This window comes from Zonotrichia albicollis, chromosome 9 (assembly GCF_047830755.1).
Source record: "Zonotrichia albicollis isolate bZonAlb1 chromosome 9, bZonAlb1.hap1, whole genome shotgun sequence".
Lineage (NCBI taxonomy): Eukaryota > Metazoa > Chordata > Aves > Passeriformes > Passerellidae > Zonotrichia > Zonotrichia albicollis.
This window is the reverse complement of record NC_133827.1, coordinates 42156529-42177786: the sequence shown is the minus strand read 5'-3', so window position 1 is coordinate 42177786 and position 21258 is coordinate 42156529. Positions and strand designations below refer to the sequence as shown.

The 21258-nt window shown below is 43.7% G+C and overlaps 3 protein-coding genes across 7 annotated transcripts in view; 1 reads left to right on the top strand and 2 right to left on the bottom strand.

The window, feature by feature from the left end:
* WWTR1 (WW domain containing transcription regulator 1) overlaps positions 1-6633 on the bottom strand; it is a 40572-nt gene extending 33939 nt beyond the window's left edge. The window contains exon 1 of the mRNA XM_074547601.1: positions 5938-6633. Coding sequence (XP_074403702.1) covers positions 5938-6326 — 389 coding nt within the window. The 5' untranslated portion in view covers positions 6327-6633. The remainder of the gene's footprint in view (positions 1-5937) is intronic.
* Positions 6634-8780: 2147 nt separating this feature from the next.
* On the bottom strand, positions 8781-13494 carry COMMD2 (COMM domain containing 2). 2 transcript variants are annotated; one of them, XM_074547610.1, is made up of 5 exons: positions 12871-13030; positions 12708-12785; positions 11681-11763; positions 10223-10396; positions 9283-9729 (listed from the first exon to the last, which is right to left on the bottom strand). In XM_074547610.1, exons 1-5 carry the CDS (start codon positions 12935-12937, stop codon positions 9532-9534), a joined length of 600 nt encoding a protein of 199 aa, XP_074403711.1. In that variant the 5' UTR covers positions 12938-13030; the 3' UTR covers positions 9283-9531. The 2 variants fall into 2 exon arrangements, with proteins under 2 accessions (XP_074403712.1, XP_074403711.1); XM_074547611.1 differs by lacking the exons at positions 11681-11763; positions 12871-13030 and adding an exon at positions 13249-13494 and having other exon boundaries at positions 8781-9729.
* The window catches only part of RNF13 (ring finger protein 13), a 22760-nt gene continuing 14890 nt past the window's right edge, over positions 13389-21258 (top strand). The window contains exons 1-3 of one of the 4 annotated variants that reach the window (XM_074547603.1): positions 13389-13527; positions 16878-17009; positions 19095-19175. In XM_074547603.1, the coding sequence (XP_074403704.1) occupies positions 16896-17009; positions 19095-19175 (195 nt within the window). In that variant the 5' untranslated portion in view covers positions 13389-13527; positions 16878-16895. Of the gene's footprint in view, positions 13564-13995; positions 14019-16877; positions 17010-19094; positions 19176-21258 lie in introns of those variants that run through there. The other 3 variants (XM_074547604.1, XM_074547602.1, XM_005495695.4) reach the window with 3 other exon arrangements.

Sequence of the window (21258 nt, the reverse complement as noted above, 5' to 3'; positions counted from 1 at the left end):
GGGCCAAGAACAGATGCTGAAACGAAGCCCAGAAAAGAAGGCCCAGAGAAACTTTGCGATTTCCGAAGAGCCGCGGTCGGCAGCACAACAGGAACCGCGTTTCCTTCAGCCAGGTCAGCTCCCAACGATTCCCACTTCCTGCTGCACTCAGGGGCCTCACAGTGACAGTGAAAACTAGGAAAATACATCAATCAAGAAGTTTTAAAAACTTCTTTAAAAGCCCACACAAAATTTAAGGCTCACAGTTCAAACACTATCTTCAATAATTGCTTGACAGAGGACTATTACTGCATTTTGTAATGCTTACACCTTTTCTCATCAATCCATCACTGGAAAACAGGAATATAGAACATTTAATAAAAAACCCAGCAGACAGACAAGGAAAACTGATCACAGGTAGGAAAAAATGATTACGTGTGGTACAAGAAAAAACTCAAACGTACCATGGAAGCATCCTGCTAGTCTCTAACCTGGAAGACTGTCAGAATAATGCATCCAAAAATTATCAGGGACAGAGCAATACCTAATAAACAAAAAGGAACATTTTGATCATGCAAACAGAGAGGGGTCAGCAGACATGAGAGAAACAAGTCCCTGCAGGAAAAGCTGTGTCTGAACCTGCAGCTCTGCTGCTGCTGTGCTTGTGCTGTGACTGCTGGTGCACATGCTGTGAACCTCGAGGCAAGCCAGCAGCCAACTCCTCTTTCACATCTCCCTTTATACTGCATCATTTTCTGGTGACACTCTAAGCAATTATTTCAGTTTTAACACAATATATTCTGCTCAATTCTCTTAGCAAGTCTCTGTCTGTCTGCAGTGCAGCTTCCATCACATGTGCCTTTAAAACAGTCATAGGTAGGGAAAACTGCAGGTCAGTGCAGTGTTCCCAAATTTTCCATTCTTGAAGAGTTCTCTAGGTCTGGACTTTGAGTTAAAGAAAATAAAAAGATCCACAAACAAAAAAGCAAAGAAACAAATAACCCCCCAATATCTCCACCCTACATCATGCTGACCTCTCTCTCCCTAAATGAAGAGGGAAAATGCCACAAGTCTTTACGTTGAAATTCAGCCTACATGACATTTCCTTTGGATTTAATTGCTTTGATACAATTTGTATCTGCCAATCAAGCAAGGCCCCAGAGCACCAAACACTCTGTTACAAAGAAGCTCTTGTCCTGTAATAGGCCCTGACATCAAAAAACAGAATGCTCAACTTCAGCCAAAGCATCCAAGAGGAAACAAGCCAAAGCCCAACCACTGACTCTTCCAACACTATTTGAAGGAGTGAACAGCAAAAATCCTCAAAGTAAGACTTTACAGATTCTATATTGTCAAGCCTGTTTAAAATTGAACACATCCATAACCTTCAGAAGACATTTCTCCACACTGTCATTTACTAATTATGGAGTAAAGATGGTCAGGCAGGCCAGCTTTTAGATATTGACTATAGCAGCACACAAACATGATAAAAGCAAACCTACTATTCATTTTCTTTCTTTGCGCAACCCAAACCATTTGTAAAGACAAAACCCTTTCAGATGGGATCAGAGAAAAGGTCTAGTTTTCATGGTAGCATTCGTAATTAACACCTGCATCAATTCTATAGATATCTTTCTAAGAATATGCTAACTGTTACTATTTCCTAATCATTAATTCATAAATCAATTGTATTTTCAGCTCATCTAATGAGATTAATGTATGACAGTTATTATCCATTAATGCACAAGTACTCAAGGACTTTGGGTTTAATACTATGACTACGGACTAACTTAAGACAAATTTCATTAAACCAATAATTCCATGTGCACATTATTAATTCTTTATCTTAAAATTGTACATAAATCCAATATATGAAATTCTACATCAACACAGTAGTTTGTACAGGACAGCTACCACTGATTCCTTAAGTAATTTAGAAATGCATACAGCAAAATTCAAATTCTGCTTCTAGACAGCCTTTTACAAGAATTTTCTTAAATATTTCCTCAAAGGAAATTCTTCTTGCAAATACTTCTAGGGTCAGTGCAGTCTTGCTTAAAGATTTCTTCACTGATGTTTCACTGATACTTTAGGATACAAAATGTAGCTTGTATCCTAACTCAGAAAACTCAACAGGAGAGGGGACTGGATCACATCCTGCAAATCAAATGCGTCCCTGAAGCAATTTTATTCCATATCTGCTTCAGATTTTATTAAGCTCCACATTAACCACCAAATCCTTTAAAGCAGCACTGATGACATGATTTTTCGATTCTGAAAAAAACAGTCTGTTCATCATGGAAAGACACCATCTTGGACCAGAAAATGAATAAATACCAGCCTTTGTCAGAAACTCTGTAGCTGGTTCTACTGCCAGAATCAGAGAGGAGCAGCTCATGGATCCTTGGTAGCTTTTAAATGGAACTCCAACTTCATCAACATTAAATCAGCACTTGAGGAGCAATCAAACAGACCCCTACTGCTGTCGATTACAGGCTGAAAATTCAGTTTTGATATGTGCGTTCTAATCTCAGAACTTCTTAAGTATCTCTAAAATGAGTTATAAATGTGAGCTATGGTTGAATTTCTGACAAACTTCAGTGGTGCATCACAGCTTCTTGCCTGTTAAGAACTCTTTAATGCACCTAATTTTGGATAAAAGCCATTGGCAATAATACATCCTGGTACTGTCTAGCACATTACAATTTATTTTTAATAAAGGAATAATGGCAAGGGGAAGAGTTCAGGCTCCAAGTCCCACAGGAATAACCACTGGAAACAGGGAATAAAAAAAAAAATCACTTAAAGTGTGGACTAAATGCTCCAAAAGCGCCATGAATGTGTGAAATGTCTCTCTCTGCTGCCCAAGGCCAAAGCCAGCAGGGGTGCATGGCCTCTTTCTCTATGACAAATGCTGTACAGGACTGAGCACAATGTAAATTACCAAAGTAAAATAACAACAGTCTCTACAGAATTAACAGAAATGCTTTTCAAGGAAAGACCATATTAGAAAATCACTTCAGCAGTTCAGCTATCTTAGTACCATTTGTTTTGTCATTCTCAGGAAAAAAGTTTTTCATTGTACTTGTATTACTTTTTATAGTATTTATATTATTTATATTACTCTTCTGCTATCCTGCTGAACACACTTAGTTATATAAAACTGATCCTGTGTTAAATCAAGTTCTATTCCAACAGAAACCAGTAAAAAAAAAATCTGAACATTTTGAGTAAATGAAATATTGTAAGTAATTAGCTTCCTTATCCCTGAGCAGAACTTACTGGCAAATATGTCCTGATATGGCAAAAGTTTACTGTAACATTTTAAAAATAACAGTGATAAAGATAACAGTGGCAAAAGTTTCACAAATCTGTTTATGAGAGTCTGACCAAGAAGATCTCTACACACATTGAGAAGATATGAAACCCTCAGTCTTCATTTGAAATATGAGGCTGCACCACCTAAACTAAGTTGGTATAAAGTAATACTTGAACCATTCTTTTAACAGAATATGTATATATGGCCCAGCATGTAGTTCAACATGCAACTGACATTCCCTGCTCACGGCCTAACCGCAGGGAGTAGGCCAGTCTCTACAGAAATGCTTTTTATCACAAATAAATCACACTTACATTTTTTTCCACACATGCTCACACAGAAAAATGCTTTAGATAACATTGCTGCAAGTGTGCGTTCATTAGCCTGTTTTCCAGCCCCCACTTATGTGGCTTGGTATTTAATTACAGGGTGGAGTGGTCCCCAGGCTACTTATGTTTCTTCCAGTCACAGCCAGAAAATTTCTGCAGGAACTGACATGCAGGACTGCAACTGCTTCAAGTTGTAGCTGGCTCCCCATCAACAAGGTTAGCTCACTGTTCATTGAAACTCACACTAGTACTTCTGTTAAATAATTATTTAAAATGTGTTTTAATACAACAAATTGCATTCTAAACTTCAACAGATAATAAAGGCTTTAATAGGACCTATTATGTCTATTTACTTTTAATTGGTTTCTCAATATTTTTTTTGCTAATGCCAAGAAACAAATCTTTATCATTATGCTGGAAAGCAATGGCTTTTTTTTCCCTTGAGTATAGGGAAATGCAACTTTGTAAGACTAGTTTAATCAAATATGACTTTTAGCACATCACCTATTATTTTATTGCACACAGCTTTAAATGCAGCTTCCCATAATCTTAAATTGTATTTTCACCTGAAGAATATTGCACCATTTGTAAAATACTATCATTCACATGAGAGCATTTTATAGCTAAATATTACTCCCCAAAGCATTGGGATATAACAAAATACATTAAAGGTACAAAGAAATGCATTATTCCAATTAATTTTTATATAAACAAGAGAAGTTCTATTGGACAGATAAAACTGGGGAAATAAATATTAACTTAGGTAAGAAATTACATGCAAAATGCATATTATATTTTATATTTAAAAGGATGTTATTAATCAGAGTATTACTGTTGACAGGATTTGAAAAAAAAATAAAACCACTTGGAGTCTTTTACCTATGCTTTCCATTTACTAAAGGCCTTTTATTTTTGGCCTAAGCAACAAGAATCCATTGACTTGGAAAACTTTGTCTCTAGGTCAGAAATGCATGACAGGAAGGTGAAACCACATGAGCTCATTTTGATATTAGTCAAAAGACACAGAGCATACAAAGATTATATTATGCAATTTTTAGCCAGAGGTATCTGAAAACACTCCCTAGCCAAACCCTAGCAAGAATTCATATTGAATAATTATTTATGAATGGTCTGTTACACTGTTCCTGTCAGTCAGCTACTTCTCTGTAGCTTGTTCTATTGAGAAAAATACATGCAAAGTGCAGAGACATGAGATCTTCTCATTTAGGTGATAAAGCAGATTGATAACAAACTTCTAAGTTTGGACCCTGGGACATATGCACACAGTATCATAAACAACGTACAGTGACATACAGAAAAGTATTTACATGCTTTGCTGTTAGCTCAGAGCGTGACAAAAGGCAAAAATCTAAACTCTGCAGTTATTCAGAGACTGGGCTCTTGAGCAATCCGTTAGGGATTCCAAACCCACAAGGCAAAGAAATCATTATACAATATTTTTTTTTTCACTTTTCTAAACAGTTTTGTCTCTTTTTCCCCGCACACACTGTTCCTATGACCCACACATGGGTGAACACATATGAACTCAAGATTTTACTCTTCTGAACAAGAAGACTGTAGTGAGCAAGTAAATGACGTCCTGGAGCCCCAGCAGTTTAACTCCCTCAATATCCTCAGGTAGATGCTTCATCAGTAAATGTTTTATTTCATTAGCAAACATTTTATCTAATTTACCAAGTTAATGCAGTATGACTTAGTTTGCAATGAATCTGTAGCTGACTTACAGAATCTACCAAAATAACGCACTGCTGCCTTACCACTTACTACAGCTATTACCTATTTTCAGGCCCATTAAACGCCTTTGAATCAAGCGTCAATTGTCATAAATAAAACGCTCTGGCGAAAATGACTGGCCAGAAGGGATATCGGCAGTTGTGTTACCGCACTTCCCAAAGCCTGCCGCTGAACAAGGCGGCTCCTGCGCGTCCCCGCGGACGGGGATGCTGCAGACACAGCGGCCGGGGCCGGGCCGGGCAACTCCCACCCATGCACAGCCCCTTCCACCTCCGGCAGGTCACGGGCACGCAGAGCTCTGCTCCCACGCTCCAGAAACTCCCTGAAATAACTGGCTTTCAACTTTTTCTCAAAAAAGTTAAGTTTCAGAATCTCGGACGAGTGGCCAAGCAGGAAAGAAATTCGTTATCAACAAATACGGCAGGACATCTCCCTGCCTCTCTCCTCCCGCCGGGAAGGGATTTGCCCCCGGAACGCCGCACACAGCCCGGACCCGAGGCCACCCCGCCGCCCTCCGGCGCAGCCCGCTCCCCGCCGCTTCCCCGCCGCACTCACTTGAGGAAGTAGCGCTGCCCGGTCTGCGTGAGCGCCATCTCCCAGCCCGGCGGCAGCGGCCGCTCGTCCGTGACATCGCAGGAGCGCTGCCGGAGGTGCCCGTGCTGCGGCGCCGCGCCCGCGCCGGGCAGCGAGGCGGGCGACGAGTGCGAGCGGACGTGCACGGGCGCCAGGCGCGGCGGGGGCCCGCCCGAGTCCGTGCTCGACTGCCGCGAGTGCGAGCCCGAGTCGGGCTCCCTGAAGAAGGACTCGGGCAGGATCTTCTTCCGCCAGGAGCTGGGCCTGGGGTTCATCACCGCGTTGAAAAGCGCCTCCAGCTCCGTGTCCAGGTCCTGCGTGACGTGGATGACCTGCTGGCCCGGCGGCGGGGCCGCGGCCGCGGGGTTCATTGTGCGCCCCTCGCGCCCCGCGGCGGGCGCAGCCGTCCCGGGACGGGCGGTGGCCGGGGCCGGCCCCGCTGCCGGGCCGCCGCCGAGGAGGTGCCCTGTAGAGCGGGCGGGCTCGCCGGGAGCAGGGCGGGCTCGGCGGGCGGACGGAGCCTCTGCGCCCCCGCCAGCCGCGCCGGTGTCCCGGGCGGGCGGGGCGGCCGGGCAGCGGCGGGCCGGGGCCGTGCCGGGACGGGGCAGCGCCGGGACGGGGCAGTGCCGGCGGCTCCAGCCCGGCCCCCGCGCCGCCCCGCCCGCAGTTATGCAACCGCCGCGGAAACTTTGGGCACGGGCCGGCCCCGGAGGCCAGCGCGGCCCGCCCCGCCCGCGCCCCCTCTCGCGTCGCGCTGGCCGTGCCGCTCGCAGCCGGGGCATCCATCGGCCGGGCTCGGCTCTGGGCCGGGCTCGGCGCCGCTGCGACCCCGCCAGAGCGGCCGCTCCCGTCCGGCCCCAGCTCGCGGTGCCCGAGCAGCCTCCGGAGCGCTCTGTCTCTGCCAAGCTAAGGAGCTTTGCTCTAAAACCATTGTTCAGAAAGTTAATGGGCGATACTAATTTCTGAAAGCAAAATGATGCTTAAATTAGTTCACGTACAAGTTGAATTGCGCGATTTAGTGATGCTATAGCTATGGGGAGGAATTAAGCATTTGTCGTGACATACACAGCAACCATTTCGCTGTGATTTGGATAAGGTTTGGCCTTTTGCTGGCGAGTAGGAGTCCTGTGCAGAGCTGTATGTTACGTCCTTCCAGCTCACTGTCCGCAGGGTAGTTTCAAATGCAGGCATGATGCATTGTGGATCTCTGCTGACTGCCCATTCAGTCACTTGTCTTTGATTTAGCCTGTACTAGAAACGAGAGCGGTCATCAAAGTGCATACCTGAGGTTTTCTATAATTAATAAATACAATTTTTGTTTTAATCTTGTCTCATTTTTTGGAGCATTTGGAATAACTTTTGCATAGCAATGTGACTGAAAATTGTTTAAATTCAGAAGCTGTGTATATAAAGAATAATATTGTTCACGTTCCAACACTTAAGTGTTGGTTTCTACAGAGGGAAGCATCCAGTTTTTTTATGACTACACACATAGACATATCACACATTGGCTAAATGAACACAACCGTATTTTAGCAATACATTTGTTATTTTATTTCTGTGTTTTGGACAGACTCCAGGCTATGCTGATTGATAAGAATACACCCTCCTCAGTAATCAGAATCTACACTAGAAAAGTCTTAAGTAATGTTTTTCTGAACTTTATTCTTTATTTCTTTAAAATAAGCATGAACTTCTATAAAGTTGCATTTGGCTTCTCTAGTGGAAAATGTGGGCCTGACTGAACCATCCTTGTCCCTCAAATGAATGTTACATATAATGTTGGTTATGTAGATTCTCAGAGTTGGAGTTTAAACCTGTACACAAACCACAGCTAGGTCTGTGAAACAGATCCTGTGCATTTCCTGATGGCTTTGCTTCAACAAATATTCCTTGTCAGTTACATTTCGTCACATTTCCTGTTCATATTTCCATTGGCTTAGCAGATCTCCTCAAGATTTGTTTTATTGTTCTTTTTATTTTTCCTGACATCTGCTGTGTTTCTGGTCAGGAAACCCAGTACTCCTGAGACTTATGTTTCACTTCCCAAAGAATTTTTGTACCGTTCTACGACTTCGTACTGGTTCCTTGCTGCAACAAGCTCAAAGAGCAGTGCTAATCACAATACCTGCTCCAGGTATATGCAGACATCACGTGTAGTTTTTTCTTTCCTGCAATATTCTTATTTAAATCTTTTGTATGTGAGATTCTGGGTATGTGTGCATGTGGTTATTGCACAGATAATTATCTGAACACAAGTGATTTTTCATACAGCCTTTAAAACGGCTTTTTTTGCTTCCAGGGCTCTGTTTCTTTGAGTAAAGACAACCACATACCTGTTCCATTTCTTCCCAGGTGACATGTCCATTCAAGGGAAGGCTTTGACAGTATCATGCATGGGGCCATCTCATCTATGTTAATTAGACCACTTTCATAAGCATGGCATCTCATGGGTGAGTACATACACATCTGTCCCAAACGTAAGCCACGTTTATTACAGTCAGAACTGTCTTCTTCAACAAGATGTGTTTCAGCTGCACTTTTTACTGAAAAATACAATTATCTGCTATTGTATCACTTGGTATAGACTAAAGGATTTTTCTCCAATAATTTGAAAGTGATTAAAACTGTAAGAATAAATTTTCATAGTATTGCTGTCATTAGTCTTTGTTTAGAAATACTAACTACCTTCTTTGGACAAAAAAATATGACCACCAGCTTTCAGGGCAAGTGACTCAATATGCTCAAGTCTGTGGAAGACAAGGAGACTTCCATCACAATGGGGTTGGAGTAAGTGATAAAGGAACCAAATCACAAGTATGACATAGAAAGCTCCTTATCATTACTTCTTTGTTCTCATTGCAAGACTTTACATTGTAAAAAAATAAGTCAATAACATTATTTTATCTCAATTTCACATGATGTTCAAATGTTTTTGAATAGCACAGAGATTTTGTGTTCATCTGAAGGATTTATTTTACTCAGAATCCCCAAGGAAAACCCTCCCCCTTCTCAGTTAGCACATGCTTCAGGATATGACCCATGTGTAGACTGTGATGCCAATCAGCTCTAGAGCAGCTGGATTTTTTAAAATGTTTACAAGAGAAAAAGGCAAATGTGTTTAGATTCATCAGGCAATTGTGAGATGACACAAAAAGTTTCAAAGATCTCTATTTAAACCTTCTACTTTGCTGCCCTGAGTTCCAGACTATGGCTGTCTGAGGAGAGACAGAATGAGGGAAACCACTAACCTATGTTTGGCTAATCTTGTGTTTCACCTGAAAACAGAGATCAGTTACATAAAAAATACCAGTCAAAAATCCCAAGTAGTAATATTTGATCACATTTAATTACCATGTACTATATATGAAGATTATTGTGTGAAAAAGGTCACCACATATAGATGTGCGAAGCTGGCGGCCAAGGATATTTGACCAGTATGTACTGGCTCAAGGTCCTGGCACAGGAAAACAGTTCATCTGATCCAGATGTTTATTTTTCCTCAAAATGTATTTGTGAGCAGTGTTTTGAGTTGTTTTACAAACTGCTTAGCAAGACAGCAGAGGAGAAACAAGGTTATTTCATGTTGCGCACTATTCTTCTGCAGTGGTTCATCTTCATCTCCCCCAACGCCTGCTCCAGCTGCTGGATAAGGTGAAGAAGGGTAGCAGGGTCAGTTTGCAACACCTGGGCAGTTTGATCTTCATTTTGATTAAGATGTAGCTTCATAGTCACAGCAGGCTTGATCTGTTGTCTCAAACTTCTGCTTGCAAGCTGCAGGAAAGGTTCAGTGGAACAGGAACACAAAAATGACCATTGGTTATCAAAGTTTGTTCTTAACAGTTCTCAAGAGCTTTGTAGAACCTGTTCACACTAATGTTCAGAAACCCTTTGCATCCACATTAAAGATACACACAAGCTACTGTTGTGTTTTATAATTAGTACTAACCCACTTTAATCAATGCTTTCACAATATTTCTGAAAATAAGGTAATAATCTAGACCAAATATGTTTAGTATATGTTAATATTTTAAAAACATCAATAGAACCATGAATTCAATTTTCATCAGGCAACAAGTGCTTTGCATCATTGCATATCCTGTTCATTTCACAGCTGGCCGTTTGTGGGACACTAACAAAGTCACGCCACTTTTAAATACATGAAGTACTGCTGCCTCAATCTTTTTTACATTGTTTAGTAGGTTTTAATTATGCAAAAAAAAATGTGAGGGAAAGGATGGAATACTAAAAACATCAGAGCAGTCACCTGTACATCCAGTCTCCACTCCAGACTGTGGTAGCTGGGAAGCCTTGGTGCCAGCTCTCCAAGAATGCTCCTGATCTCTTTCCTGTTGTCAAGGTACAGCTGGAGCAAGGATTTGTTCAATTCATCTGAGAATCCCAAAACATTAATGGAATCTTGGAAGTCAACCTCAGAAATCTAGAAAGAGCAATTTAGGCCAGGTAATCACCATTAATTCCTGAGAACCAAATAAAACGGTAACTAAACATCACTTATTCTATGGTTATTTATTTATTTTCACTTATGCAGTTATTTATTTATTTTCCTGCAGGTGTGTCCAAGTACAATTCTACACCTTGGACAAAACAAATGTCCAGGTTTTAAAGGATCTGCAGATGTTGATGTATTACTGCAGATTTGTTTGAGATTCAGAAGCAGGTTTTTTTTAAGAACATTCAACCCCATCACATGTAAGCCTTCACATCAAAGACCAAAACAGCGTGCGAGAGCACCTCAGTTGTGTCACAAGGCACGACATGCTGTGTGAATCCATTTGTCAGGGTGCTGCTGTGCCACTGATAACCAGAGTACAAATACCCAGCAGTGATCTGCACATGAGAAGCACACAGCACAATGCTCAGGCTCCTGGCCCAAGGGCAGGAGAAGCTTCACAGGCCTTTGTCCTTACTGCAGCAGCCTGGCCCAGCGCTGGGGAAGCTGTTAGTGAGTGCACAGAACACGCCATTGTACCTCTGCAATGCACCACCCCGCAATAACAGTCTGTAACCAACCACATCCTAGCACAGCACACTGTAACCTGTCACTCAAGACCCCTTGTTTCAAGGAAAGGCTCTGCACCATTTCCATTCCCTCCTCACCTGCTCTTGGGAGCAACACTTGCCTGAGTTTCATCAGGCATTCCTTGTCTGTGCACTCCTTCTCCATGTAGTCATTGCTCAAATACTCTACTATATCAATAGTTACTAGTCTTTCTGATGGAAACAGTAATTGTCCAACTACTAATCATTTAGTATCTGCTTATACCCAGTCAAGCTTTTGGTGCCAAGAGCTGAAAAAGCTTTCAAACCCACCACACTGGACAAAGACAAGGAATGCTGAACAGGGGGCTAGTCTAGCCCACATTCTGTGCAGTAGCTGAACAACAAACTCTTCATTTGAGTTTTATTATTTAGAGTTTATCCTGAAGTAAGCTTCTCTATATGCAATAAATATGCAATAAATTACACTATTAAATCGTTGTTAAATTTTAGCGTCAGACACTAAATACAAATTCCAGAGTCATACATGTAGACACAATGTTTCAATAAGACAACAGCATGAGACACCTTTTTCTGAAATTAAAATAATACACATCATAAATTTTGAGTGTTTTTTCCCCATTCACCAGTATCTTTAGAGGACTAAGTGTCCAGAAGACATCTCTAGAGTATCCCCAAATTCCTCATGAAAAAGTATACTTGCCATAAGCTTGGAACTCTCAGTAAGAAGATACATTAGTCCTTCTACCCCGTGCTGAATGATGTCAACGCTAATGTTCAGCTTTCCTTTAAAGAAAGCACAAAGTGCTTTTACTTGCTAACGGTCACAGCAGTGAGACTCAAAGCTGCAAAGTTATCAAATGCTTAGTGTGCAAAATATGCTTAGAAAAAGAAGAGGGTGTCAGGCCCTTCAAATAATAATGTACAGCATATTAGCACAAAAAACTAAGAAAAACACAAAGCAATGTCTTATGGCATAGTACAGAGAACGGTTTGTGTGGGAAAAGGGGTGTTCGTAGCCCTCCCCACCCCGGGCACGCAGCACCGACCCCCGCGGTGCTGGAGCTCCATGCCGCCAGTCCTTTCCCTCGGCCCCTCTCCGCCGTGCCCCAGGGGCTTGGCAGTCCTTCGTGGCCGGCGCAGAGCCCACCGTGTTCCCGCCCTCCTGCCGCGAAATCACCGCGGCCCGGCCGGTCCCCCCGCTCCCTGGCCTGCTCCCCACGGCCCAGCCTGCTTCCCCCGGTCCCCAGCCCGCTCCCCACGGCCCGGCCTGCTTCCCCCGCTCCCCAGCCCGCTCCCCATGGCCCGGCCTGCTTCCCCCGCTCCCCAGCCCGCTCCCCATGGCCCGGCCTGCTTCCACCGCTCCCTGGCCTGCTCCCCACGGCCCGGCCTGCTTCCCCCGCTCCCCTCTCCCCAGCCCGCTCCCCCGCTCCCCATGGCCCGGCCCGCTTCCCTCGCTCCCCATGGCCCGGCCTGCTTCCACCGCTCCCCAGCCCGCTCCCCTCTCCCCGGCCCGCTCCCCCGCTCCCCATGGCCCGGCCCGCTTCCCCCGCTCCCCACGGCCGCGCTCCCCGTCCCAGTCCCCCCGCTCCCCACGCTGCCCGGCCGGTCCCTCCGTTCCCCGGCTCGCTCCGCCCCCCCCCGGGCCTGCTTTCGCGGCTCGCCCGCTGCCCCCTCCCCGGCCGGTCACCCCGCTCCCCGTCCCGGTCACCCCGCGGCCCGGGTCTCACTGGCGGCGGACTCGCAGGCCCGCGGTGCCGCTCCCCGCCGCAGCTGCTCCAGCGCCAGGCGCCCCAGCTCGCCGACGGCTGTAAGGACAGAGAGTGAACAGACCCCGCTGCAGCCCCGGCCCGGCTCGGTTCCCCCTGCCCGCGAACCCGCCGCGACCCCGACCTGTGCCGCCGGCCCGCGGCAAACAGCCCAGGTGAGCCCGGTGCTCCGCCGACAGCACCAGCAGCATCGCCGCGGCTCCGCCACAACCGGGAAGGGGCGGCGCCCCGCAGGCGCCTGCGCGGGGCCGGGGCCGCGGGGACAGCCTGGGACAGCCTGGGGCAACCGGGACACCCTGGGACCCGCTGGGACAGCCTGGGACGGCCATGCCCCAGCCCGTGCCCCAGCCCGTGCCCCAGCCCGTGCCCCAGATGTGCCCCAACCATACCCCAGATGTGCCCCAGATGTGCCCCAGATGTGCCCCAGCCCGTGCCCCAACCATACCCCAGATGTGCCCCAGCACGTGCCCCAGATGTGCCCCAGCCCATGCCCCAGCCATACCCCAGCCCGTGCCCCAGATGTGCGAGGCGCTCCCGGAGGCGTCGCTTTGGCCCCGGAGGCGCTGCGCGCCCCCTGGCGGCGGGGCGGGAGCCGCTGCCTAGCCACGCCCCCGGCGGGGCCGGGCCCACCCCGCCGCAACTGAGTAAAAGCCCCCGTGGCCAATGGGCTCTCCCGGGCCACCGCCCGCGACGGAGCGGCAGCAGGCGGGACTTCCGGCGCGGGCGCCGATCGCACGGAACGCGCCATGGCGTCGGCCTAGGCCGCCCGGGAACCGCGGGCCGCAGGTGAGCGCGGGGCGGGTTCCCCGGGCCGCAGGTGAGCATTGGGGCGCGGCCGCTAGACTCCCTGGGCGCTCCGACCGTGCGGCGGCCGAGCACTTTCGGGCCTGCTGCTCCATTGCGCAGTGCTTATTCGCCTCCACCTTTGGAGTGGCGGGGCGGGGCCCGGTTCCGTGGGCGGCTTAGGCCCTGCCGGGGCTGAGCCCGGCTGGAGCGGCCGCGGTCCCGGGACTGCCGGGAACTGCGGGAGGGAGATGAGCGACGCGGAGCGGAGGCCTCTAGAGCGCTCCCCGAGCGTCGCGCCTGGCCCGGTGGAAGCTCGACCCCCGGTCGCGCGTTCCGTCCCTGCCGGGTGTGTGGTATTGAGCCGGGCTGGAGGTGCTGGTTGGGCTTGCGGGGTGATGAGTAGCGTCGAGACTGACTAGCTGAAAGCCAAGTTCTCAGTAAAAACGTTAAAATTAATTGAGAGGAGTTCTTCCTGCATCTTAACAGGTGTGAATGCTGATCTTACTTCGCGTGCGTCAGTGTCCAGTTTTGTGATAGGTCTGAGATGAACATTTGTGTCAGTAATGATACGATGGCATCAAAATGCAAGAATTCAGATATGCGGAGATTAGAGGACGTGAATGAGAATTACTGTTATTAGCTGTCTAGTTTTTGTTAATCCTCTGCTTATGAAATTTTGGAAGGTGCAGCCGAGTCTACCAAAATATTTGGAATTTGTCACAAAGTTTCTGTATGTTTATATGTTTGTTTTTGTGATTGCTGTAAGATTTACAATCACATTTGGCTTTAAAAGAGTAGAATTTAAGTTTTTTTCATACAAATGTACAAGGTTTTGGTTTTTTTTTTCAGAAGTGGGAGGGAAAAGCTGTTTTATTGAGAGAGTTAAAATGTAAACATAACCATGTGACTGTACAATTGCTTTGTATTGTATTATGCTCTGAAACAGATTTTGAGTTGATTGAGATACAAATATCTAAAAATTTCATATTTAGGTGTAGTTTGTGAAGCCTGACCTGTGAACATTTGCCCAAAGCTATGAAAGTTCTTGTCTGTGTCTCTGAGTTGTGCAATGCATTTGTGACCTTATCTTATATGTGCTTGGTGTGTTTTTGCTGCAGGGGTGTTTTGCTGCTCATAGCTGTGCTGGTCCAGCACACCCCACGTTTTCCCCTCCTCATTTCAGATCCATGACAGAGGGATGCAGCACCTCAGGCACAGTTCGGTTTGTGTGTTCTAGCATGGAGAGTGCAAAGAAATACCCAAAGTTATTTAAGGACAACTTTGTCTATACGCACTGGTAAATCAAGTGTGAAGCGTGGAAGGTTACTGCAGAGTCAGGTTGATCTGGTTTTGTTTAGTTTACAGTAGAGCCCTTTTCCACACACCTGCATTTCTGTGTGCTCTGAGCTGCCTCCCTCAGCTGAGAGGGGCATGCTTTCCAAAGAGCCATGGAATTTCAGGAATTGTAAGGCTTTTTGGCTTGCATCTGAGACGTCAGATCCTGAGCACAGAAGAATTTGTGTACATGTAACTTTGATGGGGAAGGGTGCACTGTATATGCATTTTGTTTGCAAGGACCGCTGTAATTCTTGTGTTTTCTAAGCTTGCTTAATACTCTTTAGTGCTTTTCTCTGTGCTGGACTTACTGTGTTGGTTAAAGTGCTCTGGTAGCTTCAAGTGTATTGTTGTTTCTGTCATAGTAAAAATGGCTGTGTATTTGAAACAATGGTTCTTTTATCCTCCCAGTTTCACTGATGTCCTCTTTTTTAGGGCAGGCTGATGAGAGAATGGGATAAATCTTAATTTAGTAATAAAAGTTCATTAGTTGTGTAACTCACTACTATTTCTTTCCTGTGAGTGTAACTTCATTTCTGTGAACCAGTTGAAAATTTCACAAAGCATTATATGTCTGATTCTGGTCAAGTTGGAATCATGTTGTTAATTAACAACATTAAGAGTTGTTAATGTCATATCAGTTTTGGAGAACAGAGTGACAAAACTTTCAATACTACAGTTGAAAGTATCAGTATCAGCTGTTTCCTCCAAATACTAATAATAAATTCTAGTTATCTTCATGTTAGCTTAAATCAAGTTTATCTCTCTGGTATTTGCTTTAATTAATGTTGAGAGCCCCACATTATGGGACAATGCTTTTTGTTGAAAAACCCATGAAGGGTAGGTCAGAAGGACAGGAATTCTTAGGTTTTTCTTGATTCTGAAAAAGAAAGTAGTAGTAGTAGTGTTGGCTGTGATTTCTCAGTTAAGTCAATAGTTTTCAGAATAAATAGCTACAATCAAATGAAAACAAATTCACATGAAAGCAATTGTATAAGAAGCCACAGTTTGGAGGTTTTTGACAAAAAATTGTTTCAGTTAACATTTTGTATGACTTAATAGAATTTTTTGAGAAGTACTTTATTAATTACTCCAGTAAAAGAAGTTAGTGGAGATCCAGATGTTCAGATAATTACATTAAGTGCATACTGTGCACTTTTGCAACTTGTCTGTTAATTATTTTAATTCTTATAGCTATGTTGGACCCAGAAATGGGCCCATTGTTTTGTGTTACAGCTATTTTAGGTAATTTTCAGTCATTTCTTATTTTGAGGCTGGAAGAATCTCTAGAGACATTCAGCTGTGGACCCTACAATTCTCTTACATTCAGGAGTGAAAGTGGTTATATTTCCCTCTGAATGTAGCACTTCGTTGGTGCTTGTTTTGTACTCTGAGTATGAGGTATAGTGGAGCATGTTTATTTAAATTCTGGATGTGAGGTTTTCTAGCTTGATCATGTTTTGGTGTGAGCTTTTGTAAAGGGAGTAAGATACTTTGTGCTTTCTGTATTCTTAAGAGGTTGCTTGCCCACAGTCATGGTGTAGCTAAGCCTGAGAGAAATCTCAAGTTCCTTCAAGTTGGTATCACATTGCTTTTGCAAGTGTATTTTTGGAATCCCTACTTTTAGCGGAATTTTTCAAGGTACATCAGGAATTTTGCTGATTTGGATTTGTGCTAGAAGAAGAGAAGTTTAAAATGAAGTGTCTAAGGATGATTAATGTGATGTGAATGATCATCCCTTTGTACCCCTTGCATTGCTTTGTGGTGCCTGAAGCCTTTTCAAGTCTTGCTCTTACAGTTTTTGTTGTTTATGCATGCTGTCACTCCCATGGAGGGACATGCTTCTAGCAAAAGGAACTTCTAAAATAACCCTATAACTTTAAGATTACTTGTTTCTCAAAGGTATACATTGAATAATATTTTGCATATGAAGAGTTTTAAGTGACCAAGAGTCCTGTAAAATGACAGAGGAAAGTATTTGATGTGTGCCTTGACTCTGATTCTTTTCTTGCAGGTATTGAATAAAATATGCTGTTATCAATAGGAATGCTGATGTTGTCTGCCACTCAGATATACACTATTGTGACTGTGCAGTTGTTTGCCTTCCTGAATCTTTTACCTGTGGAGGCAGATATTTTAGCAGTAAGTATAATAATACTTTTGTACATGGATGAAATGTCTATGATATTGAATTATCTCTTCAACTGTTCCATTAATGAATCAGTTGATACTATTCTGTAAAAACTTTTTGAAGAAAAAATACACAGAAACAATGCAGAAAGATAATCGCTTTATCATGGCACTGATGTGATAATTTTATTGTGAAATTTTAAACTTTTTACTGTAAGCACAATTTCCCTTTCCCCTCTTTTCTCTGTCACCAAGTCTGAGCTTCCTCTTTTTATAAAAACCTAACTCATTCTTGCTTCTTCCTCTCTTAGAAAAGTTCCTTAAAAGAAAACAAACAACTCACCCCAACCTCAAAAAAGAAAAACAGAGCACTTTGGAAATATAGTTGGGGTTCTTTTCCTATTTAAGCTTTGTGTGTAGTATTCTAAAACAATACTGTATAAAAATGAAGTGTGTTTTATTCTTAGATATTTGGAAGTTGCAGATTTATTCTGAGAATATCTTGAAGTAAGAAACTAAGAGATGAACTAGATACTAAACTGCTGTACAAAGGAGCCAGTGGAATGCTTAAAAGATGCTCAGAAGAGGGAATGTTTGCATTGTGTCACATGGAATTGCTGGTGCACAGATCACTCACAGTCTTGAGAGATTTCACCATTTAATGATTAACCATTTGTTAGCAAAACTCTGGCCAAAGTTTTGGGTTCCTACCAAGGAAAGAAGTTCTTCTTTTCCCTTTACATTTAGGAGTGATCTTATGCTTCTATGTTCTCATATAGTTGCAGCCTCAAAGGATCATGTCTATTTAAAGTGCTGTTATGTGAGACAGGATTGGTTATTTTTTTAAAAAGGGGTAAAAAGAAATAGGCTTGTGTCAAACTCCTGGCTTAAGCTGGGGCTTGTCAAGTGATTCAAGGGCAAACTGGCAGTAGCCTGAGCTCAGGACATTCTGAAGAAGGTGAATGGAAGATGGTGCACTGGTGCTCTCTGATGGAAGGTCAGGAGGAGAGATTGTGTGGGGCACATTGGTTACATAGAATAAAGAAACTTCTTTGAAATTTGGCTCCATTCCTACCTCTTTCCCCTCAAAGTCTGTGGGAAGAAAGCTCTTTCCAAACATTGCTCCTTTGGAAGACTTCAGCTAAATCACGGCAGTGTTTTTCTCTGAACTGAAGTTTGAACTCCCCTGTCCAAGCCTGGCTGGTTGGAAACATCCCTCTGAAACAAACAGGATCCTTACTGGGCTGTTCTGTGTGACAGTTGGATGATACGATGAATAGACAAACATTTCTGACTCACCAAGCTGTTTAATACAACAACTGATGCATGTTCAAGTCTGTTAACTGTAGACTTCACCACTTTTGCAGGAAACTTTTTTTTTTAATTAAAAAATGTGCCATAAATACACAGTATTTTTTTCTGTTTGAATTCTGTGTTGGTTTGGCATGTTATACAGCCAGAGAAGATGAACTAAGAAAGGAGAAACAAAGCTTGCACGTATTTAGGGCCTTTTACAGTATTCCTCTATCTTAAAATTAAAACTCATAGTTATTATAAAACAAAACTAGAGATACTTGTCAGCAACTATTCTGAATGTATGGTAGGGAATTGGGAAGGGATGGCATATGGAGGCTACAGTAAAGCAACTCTTAAAAGTTTGCTTTCCCTGTACACAGATGAATTCAGGGCAAAACTACCATCCATCCACTACCATCCAAAGAAAACTCCACATCCAAGTGTCCCCGCTCTTCAGATTTTTGCTTGCTTGGTTTGTTTGTAGTTTCTGCTGTGCACATATGATAGTATTTGAATTTTATACAGTAAAAAGAAAGATTTGCCATGTAAATAGTTCAACAAAATATCTATTACTTACTTTCTTGTTTTGACAGCTAGATAAGAAAAGAATTATTTTAACATGTGAGTAGAAGACAGGTGGAATCAGCAGTTTTGTGATTTCATTGACATGGTCACAAGATGTCCTATGTCTGATAAATACTTTAATCTAAAAAAATACACAGTGATATTTGGTTTTGTTTATACTAGTTAACTATTTGTCTTGTTGCAAACCTAATTTTTTAAAAAAATTATTTCTCTTAGTATAACCTTGAAAATGGAACCCAGACATTTGATGATCTACCTGCTAGATTTGGCTACAGACTGCCAGCAGAAGGCTTGAAGGTAAAAAACCCATATGTGTGTGTGTGTATATATATATATATATATATATATATATATAGTGCTTTTTAAAGTTTATTTTCTTCCTGTGTCTGGTATGGAGCTGTGTTTTGGCTTTGTGCTGAGCACAGGGTTGGTTTACAGAGGTGATTTTGTTGCTCCTGGGCAGTGCCCCCACAGCCAAGGCCTGTTTGCTCCCACCTGCTGCCGTGCTGGTGAGGAAGGTGGGAGTGCATGGCAGGCTGGCAGGAGGCACAGCCAGGACAGAGGAGCCAAAATGATCAAAGGGGCATTGCAGACCCTGTGGCATCATGCTCAGTATATGAACTGGGGGCAAGAAAGAGAAAGGCCTTTTGAGTATGGTGTTTGTCTTCCCAAGTCACTGCTGTGTGTGATGGGGCCCTGCAACACCTGCCTGCCTATGGAGGAAGCCAATTTGTTCTTTATTTTCCTTGGCTTGTGTGTGTGGCTTTTGCTTTTCTTATTACCCTGTCTCTGTCTGGACCCACAGGTTCTTTAGCTTCTACCCTTCCAATTCCCTCCCTGATGCTGTGGGTGGGGGAGTGAGTGAGTGAGCAGCTGCAAGGGGCTTGAGGGCTGGGTGGGGTAAAACCCCCACAATCCTTTTTGGCACTCAGTGTGAGGCACAAAGGGTTCGACATAATGACAGATTTGATTGGGAAGTGCTAGATTGAATTTGAATGTTGAATATGTTTAAAGAGAACTGTATCTGCTGAGCATTTCCTCTGCAAGATAAAAAAGATAAAAATTAAAGGAATGTAGTGCAAAGGAAAAATAAAGACAGAAATTATTAATCAACTGCTCAAATAAAACAAATAAGCAAAGGATCTGATGTTGTCTGTGAAAAGGCAGATTCTTTTGCAAAGAAGTGAAATTTGGTAATCTTTGTCTGCTTAAGGAGATTTTGCTAGAATTTTTATCAAATATATTAAAAATAGATAAATAATGGAAATCTTACTAAGAAGTTTGATAGACCACTGTTTTCTGTGTTTTGATGGCAATACTGGTACATGATGTCAGTTACCTTGCACTGGAATCAGCAGAAGACAGACTAAATTTTGTGTGATACAGTTTTTTGAAAAATCTGTTTGGAAGATTCACTGTCTCCCTGCAGTCCGACATTGGGAAGCCCCTTCACACTGCGAAGGGGTGGCATGGCAAGGGAGATGCGTGTGGCCCAGGGTAATTATGCTCTATAAAGCAACTGTAGCTCAGTTTTTTGGGAGGTTACAGCTGCTGTTTGCTACTCTTGTTGCATTGCTGAAGCTCAGGGGCTGCAGCTCTGCAGTGGTGCCTGTGGGCTGTGCCCGGTGCTGGGGTCCAGGGCAGGGATTGTGATTGATCCTGTGCCCTCTCCTTACATGTTTTCCGTTCAGTTGCAGTCCACACTCCGTAGCAGGTGAGAAGGCCCCCCATTCTCCCAGTGCCCCTTAAGGTGTGGGTTACACTCAAGCTCTTTTTTTTACTCTGTATCAATATTTGAGGAAAATGCAGATACACATATACATTTTTGTTACTTATCTGTTGGAGTGTCTTCTTGAAATAGCATCATGTTGGGTAGGGATGCTGGGCCGTGACTTGAAAACTGGTCATAATAATATCAAGAGAAGGCACTAGGAAGTGCTGATCTATTGAAGTAGCAGAAAATATGCAGGTGGCTTTTAATTATTTTTAAAATTTTTCTTAATCCCATCTTCATTGACATGGAAAAACGTATAAATATTATATCATATGGAATTGTAAAAGTCACCTAGTATTAGAGAAGACAGAAGTAAGATGTAAAGGTTTGCAAATGTTACTGGATCTGGAAAGGGAAAAATTGTATTGACTTCATGCAAAAGGATTAATATGCAAAAACTGTCCAAGATGGATATGGCCATGGGAATACAGGTTAGGCTTTATCAGTATTTTGTGCTGGATTAGAAATTTTGAAGACTTGATGTCTTCTGAAATACAGCCGCAAGAATGTCTTTTACAGCAGGATAAATACTTTTCATGTCTTTAGTGTGGTCAGTACACTCACTTGGAAGACAGGAAGATCTGTAGGTGGACTGAGTGAAACTAA